General features: G+C 42.2%; 2 protein-coding genes and 1 long non-coding RNA gene across 13 annotated transcripts in view; 2 read left to right on the forward strand and 1 right to left on the reverse strand.

Moving 5' to 3' along the window:
• Positions 1–20,221, forward strand: part of LOC107262948 (protein Wnt-5b) — a 194,167-nt gene that overhangs the window by 95,970 nt on the left and 77,976 nt on the right. The window lies entirely within an intron of this gene.
• Positions 1–20,221, reverse strand: part of LOC107262949 — a 91,706-nt gene that overhangs the window by 12,083 nt on the left and 59,402 nt on the right. For 4 of the 8 annotated variants that reach the window (XR_003058255.1, XR_001536570.2, XR_001536569.2 and 1 more), the window contains 5 exons: positions 16,719–16,937; positions 14,063–14,169; positions 13,388–13,577; positions 13,212–13,300; positions 11,662–13,152 (listed from right to left, as the gene is read on the reverse strand). The exons of 1 other annotated variant lie outside the window; for it this stretch is intronic. Coding sequence is in view for 2 of the 7 variants with exons in the window: in XM_025080170.1 (XP_024935938.1) it covers positions 16,258–16,409; positions 16,719–16,937 (371 nt within the window). In the remaining 5 variants the exon portion in view is untranslated. Of the gene's footprint in view, positions 1–9,323; positions 11,151–11,661; positions 13,153–13,211; positions 13,301–13,387; positions 13,602–14,062; positions 14,170–16,139; positions 16,410–16,718; positions 16,938–20,221 lie in introns of those variants that run through there. 3 more of the 8 variants (XR_003058254.1, XM_025080171.1, XM_025080170.1) reach the window with 3 other exon arrangements.
• LOC112493683 lies at positions 14,401–15,497 on the forward strand. Its single transcript, XR_003058299.1, has 2 exons — positions 14,401–14,705; positions 15,043–15,497. It is a non-coding gene; the product is annotated as an uncharacterized LOC112493683 (long non-coding RNA).

A 20,221-nucleotide genomic window follows, 5' to 3' on the forward strand; every position in this document is an offset into this window, starting at 1 on the left:
GGGAGGGGGGAGGGCTGGTACGATTCCAGGGGTTTGGCAGTCCAACCCCTCCAGGCCTTGGTCATCGTGATCCCCCCAACCCTATCAGCCACCGGGATGAAGATAAACGACGTAGCGTCGAGATGCGTTTGGATTAAATGAATTCCATACGTCCGCACGGCAGCCAGACGCTTTATATCCCGTAACGGAAGGAACGTGGAACGCGGAGCAGGGATATACCTTCTTCCGTCCTAAGAAAGCTAAAGGGAAACGAAACAGGCGAGAAAGCCAGAAAGAAAGGTGAGGGTCCCAAGGCCATCTCATTTGTCAGGCGAAATTACTCTGGAGGGATCTTCCCCTTCCGGTTGGACTCCTATCCTGCTGAACGACCTGGTCCTGGTGCGTTATTGCGAGTTTTTGAATTTAGGATTGAACGTCCTCTTGATTGCTACTAGCAAGAGAACCCTCCTCGGCCTCCTAACCACCACCACCCCCCCCACTTGTCGTCATGTTGGCTCCGCTTGAAAATAATTACCAGAGAATGTGGATATTAGCTGGTCTCAGTGCTTCTTTGAATTTCAATATTAGCATCGTATACCTCTAGGCTATGAAATCTCTTAAGCATCCATCTAGTCGAATTGTCAGTGGAGTAAGATAATAAAAAGTAAAATTATACCTCGGAGTTATTTACCATAAAATTTTTTTTTTTATAATATGCAGTTCTCAGTCATTATTTTTAGGCCGTGGTCTTCGTAGATGTCGGTAATGCAGGGATCGATAAAAAAAATTCTAAAATTCTTTCTACCCAAAAATACACGTGCTTCTACAATCACGATCAACTATTTTCGATCGAAGCAGCATCCGCTTGAAAGAAAGTTCCTCCTTGGTCTCAATGTAGACACTTGTACAGAGTACCGCAAGAAAAGTCAATCAAGATCATATAGATATAATGTGTGTGGTTAGCGAATCGCCTAGTGAATACCGTCTATTTACGTAGCATGGTATATTTGTACTACTCGAGTGAATTGGTCGAATCGAGTAGAGTCACTTGACTGCATTAACGAGTAAGAGCGAAGCCAGAGTTTTCAAAGATTTTCACTATGTACGGATCCCTGGTAGCCATTAAAGTCCCTAGACGATATAAAGTCGGATAATACAAAGGAAATAAATATATATGCATTCCTCGATAAAATGTAAAATCATAGTCACCCTTCATTATGTATTTTGTATCAATTTTACAGTAAATTAAAACAAATATATTAATTAGCTCAAAAATTAATTATCCCTAGATTAAAAAATATAGTGATTTTTTCTGAAGTACAAAGCTAGGGGCCAACATGGTAACTAGTGAAAAATTCACATAGCATGAGGAATATCGATGATCCCAGGATATCCGTGGCACGTGCAGGTTCAGTTGGGACGAAATCGTCATAGGGTTGTCCCGGATGGAACGGGCAAGGGGTGAAGCGGACAGGGGCTTCAAGGGAAGTGACGTAAACGGTTAAAGTGGCTATAGTGGAAAGGCTCTGATTTGGTGCAGGCCGCCACGTTGGTTCGTGGTTGGTTATATATAGGTGAGCCAGGTGACGCTAAGCCCTCCTCTGCTACGAAATTAAACTTGGGGGATTAAAGTTCCGAATTCCTGGCTGCCTGCAGCCTGAACGATGGCTGCTCTCGTGAGATTCAAGATACCACCCACGCTATACACACACACACTCTCTCTCTCTCTCTCTCTCTCTCTCTCTCTCTTTAAGTTCTGAGGAACTTATACCGAGCATGGGATATATCGTAGAACCCTTGAAGTAAATATCCTTTATGAAAGCATCAACTGTGGTATTTATTGGCAACTTTACTGATCGATATAATACATGATATACTCGATATAGAAGTCAATTAATATTTTTTTAACTACAAGATTCATTGGTATTTTTTACGTTAATTTTTTTTTTTAATAAATAACTATTAATATTCGCTAAAAAAAATTTATGTCACTTTGAAAATCTATATTAAATTAATATAACGAATACGATGTAAATATAATAATAACAATAGGTACACGCATAGGTAAACCGCAAGGGAAGTTCACAGAGTGGATACGCGCTAAAGGATGATTCTAAAGGAGATAGATATGCGTGAAGGTGGCTTTGTTTTTCATCAAGGATTTCGTGAGGTTTTACTAGCAACAAAATCTTTACGATAAAGCATAAACGGGGATACACACAGACAAGTGAAATGCGCTGAGAAATGGCTGCGTACGTACTAACCTATATCTACTGGATTGTCTAGATATTCAATGGGATATTTCACTGCCGTCAAAAAAAAATTACGAACATTACTACACAGTATTTTTTATAGTAAAAAAAAAGTGTTTGTCCATCTACTTTCTCCACGTTCCTTATCGCGAGCAAGATTTCGTGATAGCTGCTACGTAAGATATTCGGTGCTTTGGTGACGTAAAGGCGAGTTTCTTAAGGTAAAGCGATAGTCGCAAGTCTCACTCGGCTACGACGGGTATCGCCAGTACGCGGTAGTCGTGTTTTCAGTTGTGGCAGCCCTGCTAGTCCTACCAACTTTTATATATATATATATATATATATATATATATATACATTCACGTATCTACGTATGGCAAGGCACACCGTATGCAGTGCGTTTTTATCGCCGGTAATATCTTCTGTCCGGAATGATAAATTCGCTGGAGTTATCTCTCGGGGGGGATCGACTCACCGGCGTCATATTTTCCCGTACACGGCGTACGCCAGCCAGTCACCCAACCAGCCACTGACTATGCCAGCCAGTCACCCAGTCAGCCACCCAGTAACCATCGAAACTATAAAGTCAGTCATTCTGCTAGAATTAGTTGTTTAAATAAATTATTCTAATTACCTGTGATACCTTAACCCAAGATCCCAACCGTTATTTTCGGCACTCGGTAACCCGACACCATGGGTCACTAGTGTCCGGCAAATCAGACGATCTTACTCTTCAGAATAAATTAAAAAAAAAAATTCGTTGTTTTCTTAGAATTTTAAGTATAACATGAAATTGTTACAGTTTAATAAAAATAATTTTGTAATCATTTTTTGACCTGATTCGGTTAAATTAAATATATGTACTACTATTGCTTTCGAAAAAAAACATTTTAGTACGCTTCTTATCGATAATCGTAATCAACGTGGTTATCTGTCCCATCAAGACTAATAGTCTAGAACTAAAGATGGAACAAGCTCGTACCTTGTTGACAAGGAGATTAGATTATTCTTGGAAATATTTTCGGCTTCGAGTACATCTTCTGCTCTCGATTATATTACTAGGAGCTAACGAGATTCCGTTCTGTCTTTTCTATAGGACAGCAATTCCTCTAAACGATATCTTCTGGTCCTTTGGGATTGGAATAGATGATAATGTAGAGCTCTGTAATTTCAGCAGGGGCATATATATATATATATATATATAGAAGCGTCAATAGATAGCAAGGAGTAGATAACAAATTCGTAGAGATGGATGTCCTGGAGCATAAGTTTTCTTGGAAGAAAGAAAAAAATATGAAAAAAAAAGAAAACGTATTAGAAGCGTCAATAGATAGCAAGGAGTAGAATTGGAATAGATGATAATGTAGAGCTCTGTAATTTCAGCAGGGGCATATATATATATATATATATATAGAAGCGTCAATAGATAGCAAGGAGTAGATAACAAATTCGTAGAGATGGATGTCCTGGAGCATAAGTTTTCTTGGAAGAAAGAAAAAAATATGAAAAAAAAAGAAAACGTATCCCGAGCGTCTCTCGGGAAGTATAAAGAGAAAAAAGAGAAATAAAAATATCCTCGACAAATAGTCGTTCAGATAAGAAAGGATGGTTTATCAAAAGAAAGGAATTGTAAAAAAAAGGTATTACGTATATACGTATGTGTATTTATATATATATATATAGTTAAATATAGTCCACTCGGCTCTAGCTCGCAGGAAAATTAATTATAATGCGAAACGTTTGGTTCTGCGCTACGTAGCTACGTGGAGTACGTACCCCACCCGTGATATTTTTAATGAGCGACGGAAAATCGACCCTAGGGGTGCTTTAGCTACGGGTGCCACGACTCCCCGAGTCCTCGTCGTCCTTCTGAGGTTGAGTGGTTAGGGTAGGTAAAGGCGTCGGAGGGGTGAGACTTCGCTACGACGGAGGGGTACTACTGGATTCAGGCATCCAGGAACGTTCAGGGGGATGATTTCTCTTGAAGGCGGCAGCCAGCAGGGAACAGCAGGGGTTGTGCGCCTAGGCGCCTCTATGGGGCGTTAGGGCTAGGACATAAAAGCACCCCTGCTGATAGAGGGCTGCAAGTGCCAAGTCTGAACTTAACTGGCTACTGGGACATACAGCCAACTTCGTTCGAATAGGCATATATATATTTTTCAGTATACTGTTTGTAATAGCATTTATCGGCAAACGTTATTTTGTCCGTGATTAATCAATTCTTTTTTTTTCAATTAAATCCCGGGGCTTTAATACTTGTCTGAGAAATCCCTGTAAACCCCTTAAGGCTAACTTCAGGCTTTACACGGGATAACCTTTACGTATACCGACACTCGTCGCACATTGCAGCCGGATAAACTCAGCATCCCACAGGACGAGTAAAACGGAAAAGTCGAATAGCTGGCTTGAGGATAACGTTTAAATGTATAGTCTTGCTCTTCGCGAGCAGGAACATCTTTTCACGATAAAAGTAACAAATCCACACAGACTGTACAGCGACAATTTCAATTTTGTTTATCCGCGCGATCACTTCAAATATTTGTAACGTGACGTCACGCGATTAGCATAGAATTACGTACGACGCTAGACACTCGGAATTATCAAGAAATTTCAAGAACGTTACGAAGCCAAGCTGGGATCTGATAAGCAATGAAAACTTGCTGGTTATCCCTCGGGGTCGAAAGCTTTGGAAGTTGGAGGTTGTCCATGAGGTTGGGTCCTGGGAGGTTAGAAACGGAAGAGCGAAGGGTCTCCCTTACGGCTTAGCGGTTCAAGAAGAAGAAGAAGAAGAAGAAAAGATAGAGGAGAGGGGAAATGAGGGTGTGAGGTGATGTTACAATTTTTATAACAAACAAAACAAAAGTTCATAAAAATCATCGTTAAAACTTTCGGAGCCGTTCCACCCCTCGGACCTCCCCTTGCCCCAAAAGCCCCAACCGAAGTTGGATGTCCGCAGGGAATTAAGAGTCCGTGAGACAATAAGTAGACTGTTTAAACTTGGTAATGAAAAAAAAAAAAAAAAAAAAAATTCCACGCCATTAGATGACGTAACTGTGTACGTGGGTAGGTTGTAATCGACGAAGAGAACATTATCGTCATTATCGGGAGTGATAAGAGGAGGCGGGAAATTTGGAAAAAAATTATAATTCCACATTTAAATATCGAATGACTGGAGACCCGTTTTCGAATTCAAGGTGTTGCCAGGTCCTTGTCAACGCAAGGTTCATTCCTCTTCTCTTTTTTTTTTCGCCCCATCCCTTTAACACGGTTTGGGGTTGCGCTCTGGTGCCAGGAGGACAATAACACATGACACATATGCGGCTTCTAACCCCTAACCCCCACGTATTTCTACTTCGTGTTTCAGCTGTTCCCATCGTCCTCTTCTATAACCTCGCAGGGTGCCGGACGAACGCCCCAAGTTTTCAGTGGGGTCGAGCAACCCTCACGCCCCCGTACGCCCTTACCGAGACTCTTCCTCCAGGGATTCTTGCTCTCGTTACGGTGCCTTATATTGTTATACAGCCTCTCTCTCGCTCTCTCTCTTCTTTTTTCATTTTACTCAAAGTCACAATAGCCGCTTTATGGGTAGGCGGCGTATACCTGCTTTACGCATAATTTCTAATTCCACGCTGACGTTGAAATATCATTTTTTATACCAAGGGTTGTATGGTTAAGACTGTTGATGGATTCATTATGCAATTATTTTTTCTTAGGATACCCTGTATATCTGCTATACGCAGATAGCTGTATAGGAAGAGTATCGAAATTCGTGTTAAATAAAATCCAGAAATCTTTACGTATAATTCTAGGGAAGCATGTCGATTGAGTAAGCTGTCAAGTGGAAATTGGCTTTGCGAGAGTCTCCGTGGCTGATTGGAGGGAGACAATAAGAGCAGGTATTGAAAAGAAAAGGAGAAAAAAAGGAGGCGGAAACGTATAGGAAAGAAGGGAGATAAAATTCGTAACGTGCATCGAACGTTTCTTGGTAAGAAAACTTGATTTGGCAGGTGGGAACGTCGAAACGTAGTTTCGCAAAATAATTCACAAATCGTGCATGACGATGACGCGGCAGAGTGAGAGAATAGTAGCTACGTAAAGAGAAAGAAAAGAAAGCAAGAGAAAGGGAGGACTGGGTGGAAGTAAAAAAAAAAAAAAAGTCCAATTACCAAGGATGATGAATGAACATCTGCGAATTCGAGCGGGAGAAAAATAATGTCTCGTCATTGGAGGAGGGTCGCCTATGGCTCCTGGTGGCCCCCATGGAAGGAGTATGGTTTTGTAGTACGGTGGAACCGTGGTGCTACGGTGAGGAGGAGGGCTGGAAGACACGGTAATAAGAGAAAGAGAAACAGGAATGATAGGTCAGAGGGTTGGTGGGACCGAGATAGATGCTCTTTGGAAAAAGTAAGCGAGAGAACGAGGTAAAGAGAAAGATATAAAGAGAGACGGAACGAGGGAACGTTCGAATGGTGCGTTTCTTGTGTCTGCAGATGAAGCAGAGGTCTCCAGAGTGGTTCGGCGTCCACAGAAGTAGTCTCAAGTAGAGTCTGTTTAGAATTCTTCCCTCGAGGACCGGAGGAGCCCGAGTACGGACCGCAGGAACGACCAAGAGGCCATGTACCGGGCGTTCCGATTATAATCCATTTCGAATACTTTTCAAGCGAGTACACAGTGTAGATACACGTATCTGCATAAGATCTAGAGCGATCCCAATTATTTTAGGTTCGAACCCAGTTTAGAAAATTTTTTTTTTTTTTTTTTTAAAGATATATATATTTTTCTTTTAGTATTTCCTGAAACTTCGCTTTAACAATTTTTCGTTTGGTATCTGATTTCTTTTTTTTTAACATGTCTAACACGTTTAGGATATCGACATGGGTATCTGCAACTCTCATACCAGTAGATAGACGAGAGTGAAGATTGACACTTTGCGAAGCTTAACCTTTAACCTTTTTAATCCATGACCCGACGTACGCTAGCCCAGGTATATACACCCTCGTGAGTGAAATACGAAATTCGATTTTTTGAAAAATCTTAGTGAACAGTTTTCTCAAGTGCCCAAGACGATCCACGTGGTGGGGCAAGAGTGCAGATAGAGTGAAGAAAGAAAGTAAAACCCATCGATATTCGAATCGAAGTCCGAGCAAGTCCCAAAATGTAACAAGTGAGAATTTTGTTGGCCGTTACTTTCGGACACCCGTTGGGTTCCGGTGAAACGGAGAGGGGCCGGCCGGACGGACAGGATACGGGTGATGAGGGTCTGAAACACGGACCCGCCGCCGCGGCGTTGCCAAATGTATTTCTTTCTTCGTATAGGACCCAAATCCCAAGTCCCACTATGTTCGACGGGGGTCCCCGGCTCTGTCTCTCAAACGAGGGGAGCTGCGCCATCGAAGCCTTTAGGAAATTCGCACAACCTGCCTCGATCATCCTATCCCCTACCTTCACCTGTTCCCCGTCCACCGAATACCAACCCTATAAGAACCCATTGCATACCGGCAAAAACAAAAGAACCAAAGGGATGCAGGACAGCTGTGGGCCCAAAGGCACAGCAACGAAAATTCACAAATTTGTTCACTCTCGAACAGGTCCCACCAAGGACTATTTTCAGAGTTCGCAAAGCAACCACTCCGGATCGATTCTACGGCACATGTATGTTATGTTCCTGGAACCGAACGGAACAGTGGACTAGACCAAATGGGTTTGCCGGGTAACACGTAACACTAGCTGCATACGTTACGTACGTACGCCCTGTACTGAAAGCACCTATGGGCCAATGTTACCTTCGTGTACCTCAAGTGCTACAGTGTCAGTATTCTCGACATCCGCCTATGCGTTAGCGCATAGCTACGTGCATAGATACGAGTCGATCGAGTGAAACGGGTTGCCTCGCAACACCTGTTCCATGCGTGGCCACAGCTTTTCCACCTATCGGTCAGATAGATAGGTAACTGCGTTTCTACATACGTGGCTTTAGGTTAGGTTGGTTCAGATCGGCACAGCATGTTTTTTCTTGGATAGGCACAGATTGGAACTTTTTATTAAACCATAGCCCTGGCTCCAGGAGGACTTCCTGGCGAATACGAAAGTCCTGTAAGGAGACACCACTCTTGTGGATAGTCCTGGTGGCCATACTTGGGCCCACGTTAAGGATGGCACCAGCCGGCAAATGTACCTACATAGGTACGTATTATGGCGTAACACGAAACGACCCGTACCAGCTTCCCAAGGGTTTTGTGAAACTTAAGCGGATCGCGTTCCTCCCTGCCTCCTGGATATGACGACGTCGCCTCGGGATACTTCGTTTGGGATATCGAGATCAATCGTGGATGCACGAATTCCTTAATACATTTCTTCCCCCCTTTTTCCTTCAAGATTTTACACAGAACGTCGTTGGCTCTCATATTCTTTGAGCCCGTCGATGGTTTCACAAGAATTTTTCTGGGTCTCGATCTTTTCTTTTTAAAAGGAACTCGAGCCTTTCCTGGAAAGGAGGACTATTTACAAAAGTAAATATCTCTAGGAATTTTTTTTTTCACCAGTCACGTTCGTCCACAATTTGGATCAATTTTGAAATCGTGGGTACTACGGATACTGTGAAGATACAACAATCTGACAGGTTACGCAATACTGACTGAGGAACAAATATTCTCTGATGTAGTATATCTCCGGCGTCGCGACGCTCATTGGACCTCCCCACGCGCCATTAAGGCTGCGATACGAAATATAACCTAGAAACCATAGGTGAGGTCTTTCCACCGGGTCTTTGAAATGGGCCAGGGCAGCCTAACCTCCTTTCAACGTTGCACGCATCTCGTGCTGAGATCTTGAAGACGACGTCGGTGCTTTCGTGTTATACGAAACCGCCACGACGCCGGCCGTCGCGCCGCTACGTAGCACAGCAAGAGTTACGCAGGCAGTGAAAAGACAAAAAAAAGACGTATAATGTAGAAACGGTTTCTTCAAACATATGGTGGATAGAAGGGGTCTTGATAAGGGGCCATAGACCCTCGGACCCTAACCATATATATACACCAACGGGGCCTTTTTTATTTCCACGCACAAAGTATATACCCAATGCTAACTTAAAATATAAAAATAACCTAACATACCTCGAAACTGATAATTTCATATTTTTTTCAAACTTTCAAAATTTATCTTTGCACATTTATTAATCCTCGCATTTTATATCAGGCTTGACGTAAATTACAAAAATATATATATCTTACCACTTTCCTTATACAGGGTGTTACGCTTTCAAACCATACACCCGAAGCTTATTTTATTTTACAGAGTTGGCAGCATGACGCTACACGTAGGACTAGAATATACATACTACGCAGGTGGTACTCGCCACTACGCATGGTATAGTATCGTATAGCGTATACACTGTAGTTGCCTATCTAGACTGTGTTACAATATAAATAATTCAGAAACGGGGGGTTGCCTATCGCACGTAATACCTCGTCTGTTAAAATATATGCGAGAAATACTAGGCCCTGTATAGCGACACGCGAAATATATTCTCTTTCATTTATAGTTTCCTTTTACACTATACCCATACTCGGTATATGTATATATAAAGACAGCGTGCTTATCCATAGACGTACCATAGACATTATCCATAGACGTACAGAGCCTTGAATTATAATATACTTAAATACGTTTTGTCCTTTGAACTTTTAAAATTATGTCAAAAAGCAGTTTCAGGTGGTTCCTGTTTTTATATAAATTATTTATAATTTCTTAAAAAATAAAGTGTATATATATATATATATATATACGCATTTCAGTATAGTATGTAATCATCGGCTAATTTAAATAAATGGTACCTTGGTATGGTAACCGGGCTGCGATAATTTTGCCGAAACGATGAGATCATGAAATTCCACGTAGAATTTCATGAGTTCGTGGAATCGCGCGGTTGGTACCAGTTATAACGACGTGAACGCGTTCCGGGCGTCGCTGACTCGAGAGCGAGACGACATCCCGATGGCTTCGATGGAAGATTGCGCGATACAGAGAATCGATTTCGATCGAAAGAAAGAAAGCAGTGAACTAAATAATAGAAATAAATAAAACTGGTACGGAAGGCGTGAAAAGTGAATTCGAGCGGAAAGAAAAATTAACGGTATCGATCACGATCGATAAACGATCGGGAAATAATGGCCGATAGGTATCGGCTCGTTGCGAATCGTTTCTGTGACAGTACAGATTTTCTATATCTATTTATAGATCGATATACAGTAATACAGATATTTCTATACCTGCCGTGTGTACTTGCCTTTATTTTTTTTAGACAAGAATACTGCAATTTTTCACGGTGTGTATACCTGTGTGTGTGTATATATATTAAATCTGGATGCGTAGATCAACTTTGTAGAATTCGACTGGAATTCTGGAATAAGAGGTTTGCTAGGACGAAAAGGACCGGAGAAAAGGTTAAGAATGCTGTCGAAGAAGAGAGGATAGGAGTAGGTAGATATAGTGTCCATACGTGCACATATGTCTATATAGAACGAAAAGCAGCAGAGAAGCTGCCAGAGTCCGCTGTTACATGAGTAGTATCGATCTTAGACATTCCTGGCAACGTCCTCTGATATCATATAGGCAAAGGCAGAACGTATGAACGCGAGTAAACACATGCTGTAGCGAATTCAAGAGCACGTGTGATAAAAGGAAAGTGAACGAAAAATGAAGTTTTTCATATTTTGAGTCAAAAAATAATTGTTCGTGAATTTTAATTGTTCACCTTATATAAGACGAATTTCATTGGGAGCGAAGGTGCTGTAAAAAAAATTTTATTAATTTTGGCAAAGATATTCTTTTTTTAGACTATCGATAAATTTCACAAGATACACCATTCCCGTATCTCACGCAGCATCCGGATATCCTGCATCGGTCCAGTCGTCTGTATCTCTATGAAGAAATGCACGATGTTATATAGCCGAGGATACGAAGCACTTGCCAAGAATGCTTTGCGAAATGTGTGTTAATTTCGAAGAGGCCAAAAATATATTCTTGATTCCGTAAATAGTGCGCGTGATAGGGTGGTGCTCTGACTTTCTCAGTATCTTTAAAAAGTATCGAACAGGAGGTCAAAACAGACAGGAAAGATAAAAGGCAGAATAACGGGGGGCGGGGAGGGGGTTGGGGAAGAAAAACTAATACGAAAAATAGTACAAGAATCTTTGTTCAGTTCGTATCGAGCGTCTCATAAAATATATCTTCCTTTAATGTGCGAGATGATCATCTTGCGTTATATTTTTATTTCAGCTTCCTACGTTCTTCTCTTTTTTTTCCACATGTATTGCCACCTGAGTATCTAACTATATCTTATATATATACATATATATATATATATATATATCTGCGATACATGTACCCTACATCGCTCGCAATTTACCAACAAGTCGTGATAAATGCACCAACCCGTCTACTCGAGTACGTCTCTCCGTAGCAAATTTTCTGTTGTGCTTGATGTGTGTCCTATACGTTGATACATATATAGTAAGACACGTATGAAAGACAGGAGCTGCCAGGAGCAACTGTAGGGAACGCGTCCTGGAGCGTCCCGACGCTTCCTCTGGCACTAAAACTCACAGTACGTTGCACGTCGAATGCCTTTTTTTTTCTACCCGTCTCTCCGTATCCCTCGCTTCTGTATTCCCCGACTTTTTTTTCGCACAATCCTTCTATCTTTCTCTCATACGAGGCGTCTTGGCATCCCGACGCTCGGCGCCTAGACGGCGCGTAAATTTCTTCGAAAAATTTAAGAGCGCCCCGAGCCGTCGGAATTTCATCGGCGAAACGGGCATCGCTTCGACTAGTTTACTCGAGTTTTCAAGAATCGATCCCCACTACTTTCACGACAGACTGTATCTTCCATATTTGTTCGAAAATTCGAAAAAAAAACCCAAAAAATAATGTCGATTCTGAACGGTTCCATGTATATGCCTTGTATATGTATATGTATATGTATATGTATATGTATATGTATATGTATTCCATGCCTTGCGCACAATTAATTGACACCGTTGCCAGAAATTTGGATAAATTTAAATATAACTACCACGAAATGTCGCGAAATTTAATTGTGTATGGTATTAGCTGTATGTATGATTCTGCAGCTACATGAGTAGGAAGGAAATATGAATAGCTATCCATATTTCCTTCCTATAGAGGGACTTCCCAGAAGCATCCTGATGCTCTTCTTCCCGTTCTAGTTTCCATCGACTTCTTTTTACCGTTTTGACAATACGTGCGGATCCCATGCTCGGCTCAGGTGCACCCGCACACATTCGCGATCTTGCATTTATGTACGTGCGCGAAGTTCCGGCGGGTGAGCAGATATAATTATTGTGCTCCTTATTAAGGAATAGCAGCTTGCCGCGCGGCACGTCAAAACTCTCGGCAGCGCGGCGACCGCGACGTTGCGATTTTCTAGAGAAGACTTGACGTGTATATATAGATATACAATTAACAAAGGACACCAGCAGCCAAAGTGTACCTAGGCTACAAATCCTCATAGCAGTTGGACGCGAGTATAACAATGCAAGAGAGAAAGGAAGAGGAGAGGCAAGTAAAATGGGAATATAGAAAGGAAAGAAAGGAAGTACGAGCAAGATGGTCAAATAAAAGAGACGAGCAAGCGGAATCAGCGACAAGTGGAAAAAAAGGAAAAATAAGAGACGTCGAGTATAGGAGGTCAGCTAAGGAAAACAAGCGCAATTAAAAAACCTTAACGTTCCGCCATCTCACGCGTGTCCAAGATAAGGACTTCTTCCTCGCCCAGAGAAGCAGCCATCGTCGTGAACGTCTGAGATTAAGTAGCAGTCGACCCAGAAACTGCCAACCTTGTTTTACCGGACGCAACGAGGTGCGTCCGTTGTGTGCGGGCCGTCGCGACGCCTCGCGCCGCCTGGAACGAGAATAAATGTATTATCCCACCTGTGTAACTCGTGCCATTCAAATACGTACACTAAAGAAAACACCATACGTAACGGTCGATGCTGCTTCTGACATCCGTTGAGACGGTACCTTCCGCCCGACTGAACTGGAATTTTTCTCTAAAGAACAAAACGAGCAAAGAAATTTATAAGAGAGAGAGAAGGAAAGAGAATACAAAATACAAAGAAAAAAAAAGGTATACCAACCCGGAAGAACGCTACAATGAACTTTTTCCACTGGATCCTTCCTGGCTTTGCAGTGACTATCAGACAAGCATTCGATTACGTAATCAAACGTCCATCTTGAATTTCCACCAAGATCCATTCTGGTTTCGGAGTAAATGAATCGACGCTTCTTTCTCGCTGTTTGTCTGTATTTCTCTCTCTTTTTCTCTCTCTATACGGCATACGAACAGATCACCTAGTGACATATCCATAAGCGTGCAACGTACGTACGGAAGAGTTCAGATATATCTACATGCGTATAATGTATATATATATATATATATATGACATATAAAGAGGGACACTATAGCTCGAGGAACACAGAGGCGCGGAGAGCTAAACCAACATTTACTGTGTTGAGAGGCACCGAGCCCAGTGGATCCACCCTGGCAATCGTCATCGCCCTTCCTACCCGCCATCATGGAATTACGATACTTGCAAGCAAATTATATTTATTCAGAGCACACTTGACGCTAGTCGCGCACGTTCTGCGTCATTCGAACGATTGGCCGATTTCGGGTTTATTCGAAAACTCATTGCGGGTACGATTTTGTCTCACTCAATTAAACACGGGTAAACAGAGAAAGAACGACACTCGTGAATACTGGGGCTGTGAGTTTAATAATACATTCTTCGTTTGCCATCACTTTTACTTACTCGAGAAAGAATTCGACGTGGTCGACATTCGTTGTATACGTCTCTCTGTTTCCTTTAGCCTGCTGACGTAACCTTGTTAAGGTTGGGACTCCGGTGTTTTCGACTCCCTGAAAAAAGAACTCTCTTGACACTGACAACTCGTAGCAAATTTTCTTTGTATTTTGTAACATGCACGGTCACTGTTATTACTATCTCGATATGCCTCAATACGCGTGTTTCCATAACGTGACATTTTCGAAGGGTTTACAAGTCCACGACGTCACGCACGTCGCTCGAGTATTTTAAGTTAAGGAGGTATTAAGGAGTTGGCACTACTTGTATAGTGACACGCGATCCCGTACTAGATTTTTTCTTCGCGCTGTTACCAGACCTGCTTCTGTCTAACGTTGGCAGTATGGTTTCATGTGTTTTCAGGCAGATTGCAAATGGCGCGTAGTATTTTGTCAGTGGTCAACGTGTGACAGTTTGTAGGAAAATTGAGAAAATCGTTTCGAGTAAAGAAGTTACGGGAAGTGAACTGACGGAGAGAGGGGGAGAGAGAGAGAGAGAGAGAGAGAGAGAGAGAGAGAGACACGTGCGAGAAACAATTTGTATGGCAAGCACAAGCATAAACATTGTCGACCGCGATACAGAGATTAATGAGGTATTTCTCCTACATGCATTATGTTACATACCTGCCTATGTATATATGTATATATGCTGAATAGTTTCAAGGGAAGCTATAGGCATTTGACATCATTTGCCATCATCATTACGGTCATTGACTGCCTATTGATATATATGTTCTATAGGTGGTGGATAATTTCTATATAAATAGAACGCCTGGCAATGCTCTGGCATATTGACAATATAATTTTCGTACATGAATATTACGTGTGGGGTAATAAAAAATTTTCGTACGATCTAGTAAAATAGTCTCTCTGTATTTCATTATCCTTCCATCTTTCTCTCTCCCTAAGCGTGTTAGGGACCCGTTTCAGTGACCGTGCAATGGGCGACCCCGTACACGAGAAACAATTTGTAGAGCAAGTATCAGGGGGTTGTTGGGGGTTGCTGCGGACTGCGGCTTCTGCGGATCCGCGGGTTCCTGACCGCACGATGCCTTCTACCTCTGGGAAAACTAGACCCGCGAAACCCCAACACTCGGCTGTCCCTGGACGAGCCTGATACAGGTTACCTTGACAACACTACTTCGACATTACACGAGAATTCCATCTGTACCACTACCCCTGTATCCTTTATCCCGAATTTACTCCTTCAATACATCCCACGAAACCGTCATTAAAAATGAACGCGAGACTGGCTAATTATTTAAACCTCCCTCCCTAGGTGGAATGCCATCAAAATTGAATAGACGAAATGAAAAAAAAAAAAAAGTGAAGTCCCTAACGAAGAACTGCAAAAGAGTATAAAAGGAGGTGAAAGTGAAGTGAAAAAACTGTACCGTAGAGGGAGAAAGAGAAGTCAAAGAGAAAGCAAGAAAGAGAGGGTGGCGAGCAGGGATCGAAGCTACCGGTGGAGAATGGACGGTGGACCAGGTGGGGGTCGGCGTAAGGGGGTTGGAAAGCGCAGAGTAGTGCGATGAGGTGGGACGCGGTGTGAGCCGACGGCGAGAGGGGAAGGCGAAGTGAAATAGGGAGAAAGAGAGAAAGAGGTAAAGTGGGAGATGTGTCAAGCATGTACCGAGTAATTCATTGCACGATCACTTGTTGATGCTGCGGCAAAAAGGGTCTCTGCTCCAGGGAGAAAAAAAAAGCGGTGTTGTACACCTCTCTCGGTTCCGGCCAATTTATCCGTTCGGCGTTAAAAATAGCAGATAATTAAAACAACTTTATCCACGGTGACGTGAAACGAGTGAACTTGTTGCGTCGGGGGTGAACGTCAAAAATTATTACGTACGTACTATAGGAGTACGTGCGCGATAACAGAGATTAATTTACGTGAGATGAAAATCTTTTAAACTCTCTTACGTCACAGATCTAGACGACGTATGCGTCGGTGTATTGGGTCGAAGAATTATGAGAGAAAGGTGGGTGAGGGAAAGTGAGAGATGAGAGCGTGGAGGGGGGGGGGGAATTGGGGTTGAAAAATTGTACCTTTACTGAATTGTAAAAATATCGAGTGGTTTTCCTGTTTAATGAAAGAAAAACAGTGAGATAACCGAGAACGGACGTGCGTCGCGGCGCCTTGTGACGTCAGGGACTGGCATCTGGATTCTGGGTCCTTTTGTCGCTCCGAGAGGGCAGAGCGGTGGGGATGCTGATGGAAGAACTGGAATTGGCGGTAAAACGAAGAGGAGACTCCTGTACGAGTGAACGTTGAATGGACCTGGGAACGATGCTGGAGGCTAAAATCAACACTGCTGAGAAAACAGACGCCAGGATGGAACGAGACGATAGGAAAATTGTGGATAGGAACGAGACTCGATGCTTTTCTTTATCTTGACCTGATATCAGGTTTGGCTTTTATTTTTATTTTATTTTATTTTTTTTTTTGGAAAAATAAAAAGTTCAGTGATTTTACAAAGTCGTCGAATAATCATTATTGCGTGGTACGGATGATATTTGTATTTCTTTTTTAGTATTTAGAGATTCAGAAGAAAGAATAAAGCAGAAATAAATGGAAAAAAAAGAGAGAAGATAAATAAAGTCGTTACCATCTTTCCAGCAGTGAAAAATCATTCCAGCACTTCTCTTCTCTCGTACACGCTTGTCCTGTCGCTTCTCGGACTTCTGTGTCCCCTCATCCTGAAGCGAATGGCTCCGCCGACCAAGAGATACCGAGATGATTTTCCCTGGAGGCTGTGTGTGACGTGGAGAATGTTTGCTTTGGGTATACCAGTCATCCCATGCTCCTTGGATCCTCTCCCGTCTGCCTAAGAGCCATAGACGAGATCTTCTTCGTAAACAGCTTCTATACGCAATGTTGGAGGTATCGGCTCTCTGGCGTCATCGATATTAATAAGAATAGAGGTAAACCCACTGGTTCTACCTTCGCTCGGAGTGGCTACGTGTCATTGTTGCCAAAAGTACGTAAAAAAAAAAAGTTCAATCATGATGAAAAAATACCACAGAGTTTACGAATGCTATTTTTTACAAGAAACATTTGCATTTAAAAATAAACATCAAGAATGAAACCTGACTAGAGCTAGAATGAATAATAGTTCAGGATGATGATGATGATTTCATTGTAATATCAGGATGAATAATTATTGTGGTATAAAATTTGGAAATAACCGCACTTTTACTATTTCGTACACTTCTTCCCTTGTATAGTCTTTTCTTGAAGATCTTTAACGCGCATTTCGCACATCCCATTTGAATTTCGCGATTTAATTTGAATCTAGTCAAATGTTATCTTTCGCGTCTGTAAGTATACACAAGAACCTTGTCCACTATAGCCCACTATAGACGCTCTCTTGTCTCTCATCGCAACGACTTACGCAGCGCGATGCTCTGACGCGATTTCGTATCAGGTTTCGCAGTATAACTTTGCATAAATATAGAAGAACAACTGCGGTAACCGGAGAGAAACGTCATACACGTTGTTGGGAGATAATAAATTTCGAAAAACAGAAAGACACAAAGATAAGGTCAAAAATTGTCTAGATTCATTATCAATTACAGCAGCTGAAAAATGTCTCTCTTTCTCTCTCAATACCCAATTAATATCGCTAGACAGTAAAGATATCAAAGATCCTCCTACACGTCCTCCAAACCAACATATGACGCGGGCGATTATACTGGTTACACAAGAATATCTAAAAAAGAAATTCAAGAATCTCGAAACAACAATCACGTAGGATGTCCAATGTGTATAAGACTGTGCGAATGTGAAAATTCCACTGTACCAAAAAAAAAAAATAAGAAAACGTCTCAAAGATCGGATAAATCCAGCATCTCTTGAAACACGCAAAGATTCCAGGACTTGCTCGATTCCTTGAAAAGGATGCTGTATCCATGGAAGTAAAGGCACACGTAACCATACAGAGTCCACGCTGGACTCACTGGACCAATGGATGCTGGATGCTTGGAAAGTAGTACGAATCGAGCCCGAAGGTAAAGCCGCTACCCGTTTCTCAGGACATGAGTGCTAGTTGTGGGTTACGTGTCCCTGATATACCACACGGTTATTGCGTTATGCCATGTGTGTACATATGAGCATGCATGCGGCTCATATAGCGGCTTGGCTGGCGAACTTTAATATAAGCTTGTATGATATCCGCACCTACATATATACACAGAATATAGATATAAAAACGTACGTATACCGCATCGAGTATATATATATGAATATATATATGCTTTAAGTTACATATAAAGACAAATGTACAAATGTGCATACACTAAAGTTCAAACGGATACGCACGTAGACGTGTACGCAGGCGGGTACGCAGGCGGGTGGCTGGGCTGCGTGCGCTTCGTGCGATATTCAAATGAGGGTAGATCAGTTGCCGTAGGCTATACACGTTTCCATACCTCCGTGACGGGAATCGTTTTCTTCTCTTTTTTTAACATTTTTTTTCTCCCACTTTTTTCTCCTACTTTTCAAACTTCCATATAGTAACGTCTTTAAACATCAGCCAGGTCCTCGGCACATAGTGCGTTCTCTTAAACAGTCATACACACCAGGGGTGGTATCGCGCAATTTTTAATCAGATAATTAACTCGCCAAATTTATTTGTCATTATCATTTTTCGATTGTCAAAGAAACATGGGTAATTTTGTAATTTTAATCGCGTAGGGAGACTATGTGGAATCTTTTACTAGGGACTTTTTTGCGTCGACTTACCAACATGTATATTACGTTCTGTGTGTCTAGTTGATTTTCCGTAATTTAACTCGCACGGCATACGATTGCGATTGGTAATAAGGAGCGAGAGAGACGGAGAGCGGTGGGTATAAGAAAAAAGAAGAAAAATATAAGAACCTGATGGAAAAGTCCAAGAACGAGGATGCAAAACGTCGATCGGTTACGAAACCATCCGTAGGTCCGATCTCGCGAGAGGCTCCTTCGTATCGTCGGCGATCCCACTGGTAATCTCCTCGCATATTATTAATGTGTCGAGAGAAAACGTGACCGGCACGGATGTTCCACGTCAAATAATTCCCAGGATATGCTTGAGAGCATCGTAGATACGTACCGAGGGGGTCATAGAAATACTTCTCTGATCCTTTGGAAAGGATGCGAGAGTCCTTAATGGGACCGGATACATATTCACAGTGTATATAGATATACGCGTGTAAAGAGATACAATAAGTAATTCTTATACGTGCATAAAGGGAAATGATAAAGTTTTAAGAACACAAGGAAATTCGTGTCCCTAGGGACTTTTTTAAATAAAGTATACCCAAATGGCTTATGCACGTATATGGAAGAGGTAGCGAAGATTCTGAAGCGATATGTAACGCATGCGGTTGATCTTGGCGAGTAAGAAAGCTGAGAGAAATGGAAGATGCATTTGGCTTCGCTTCTTCTCTTTTCATACCAGGCAGCATCTCGATTTCGGGACCCATTCTCGTAAGAGGCGGCTCTTTTCATCTGTCCTTTGGGACCTAGGAGCGCGTACCTGATGCATTCTGCTCTCTCCCTACGGAACCCCCTTCGGGCCCCTATGGACCCATCAGGCCCTGATGCCGCCACCGCCCACCGCCACCCCCGCCGCGGTGCCCCAAAAAGGCCCCTCTGACAGTTGACAAGTTGCTCTTGGATTTTTCGTCCCACCTCTCCCCTCACCGGTTTGCCCGGAATCCCTTCCCTCTGGGATTAAAGGTGCGTGCACAAGAAATCCTGCGGGATCACTTTTTCGAGAATTCGTAGTCAAAGTGTTTCCGTTAATTAACAAAATAAATCAATACCACAAACATTCGTAAACACTTCGAGTTTTGTGAACGATCTAAGTTGAGTGCAAAATATATAATAATTATTTAATACACAAATTCATAATCCATTTAACCTTATCGTTGATAGAGAATCATTTATCAATTTCACAGATACAATTTTTTTTTTTACGTAAATCAAGGGAACTGCCGTCAATCCTTATCACGGTGTGAACGTAGCCTTATCCGATATTCTCGAAGGCAGAATGAACGACTGCAGTGGCGCGGAACCCCATGGCGATCGCCGAAGGTCGTTCTCCTCCCTTGCTACTTCTCCTCT

Source organism: Cephus cinctus, unplaced genomic scaffold (assembly GCF_000341935.2).
Source record: "Cephus cinctus unplaced genomic scaffold, Ccin1 Ccin1_scaffold0129, whole genome shotgun sequence".
Classification (NCBI taxonomy): domain Eukaryota; kingdom Metazoa; phylum Arthropoda; class Insecta; order Hymenoptera; family Cephidae; genus Cephus; species Cephus cinctus.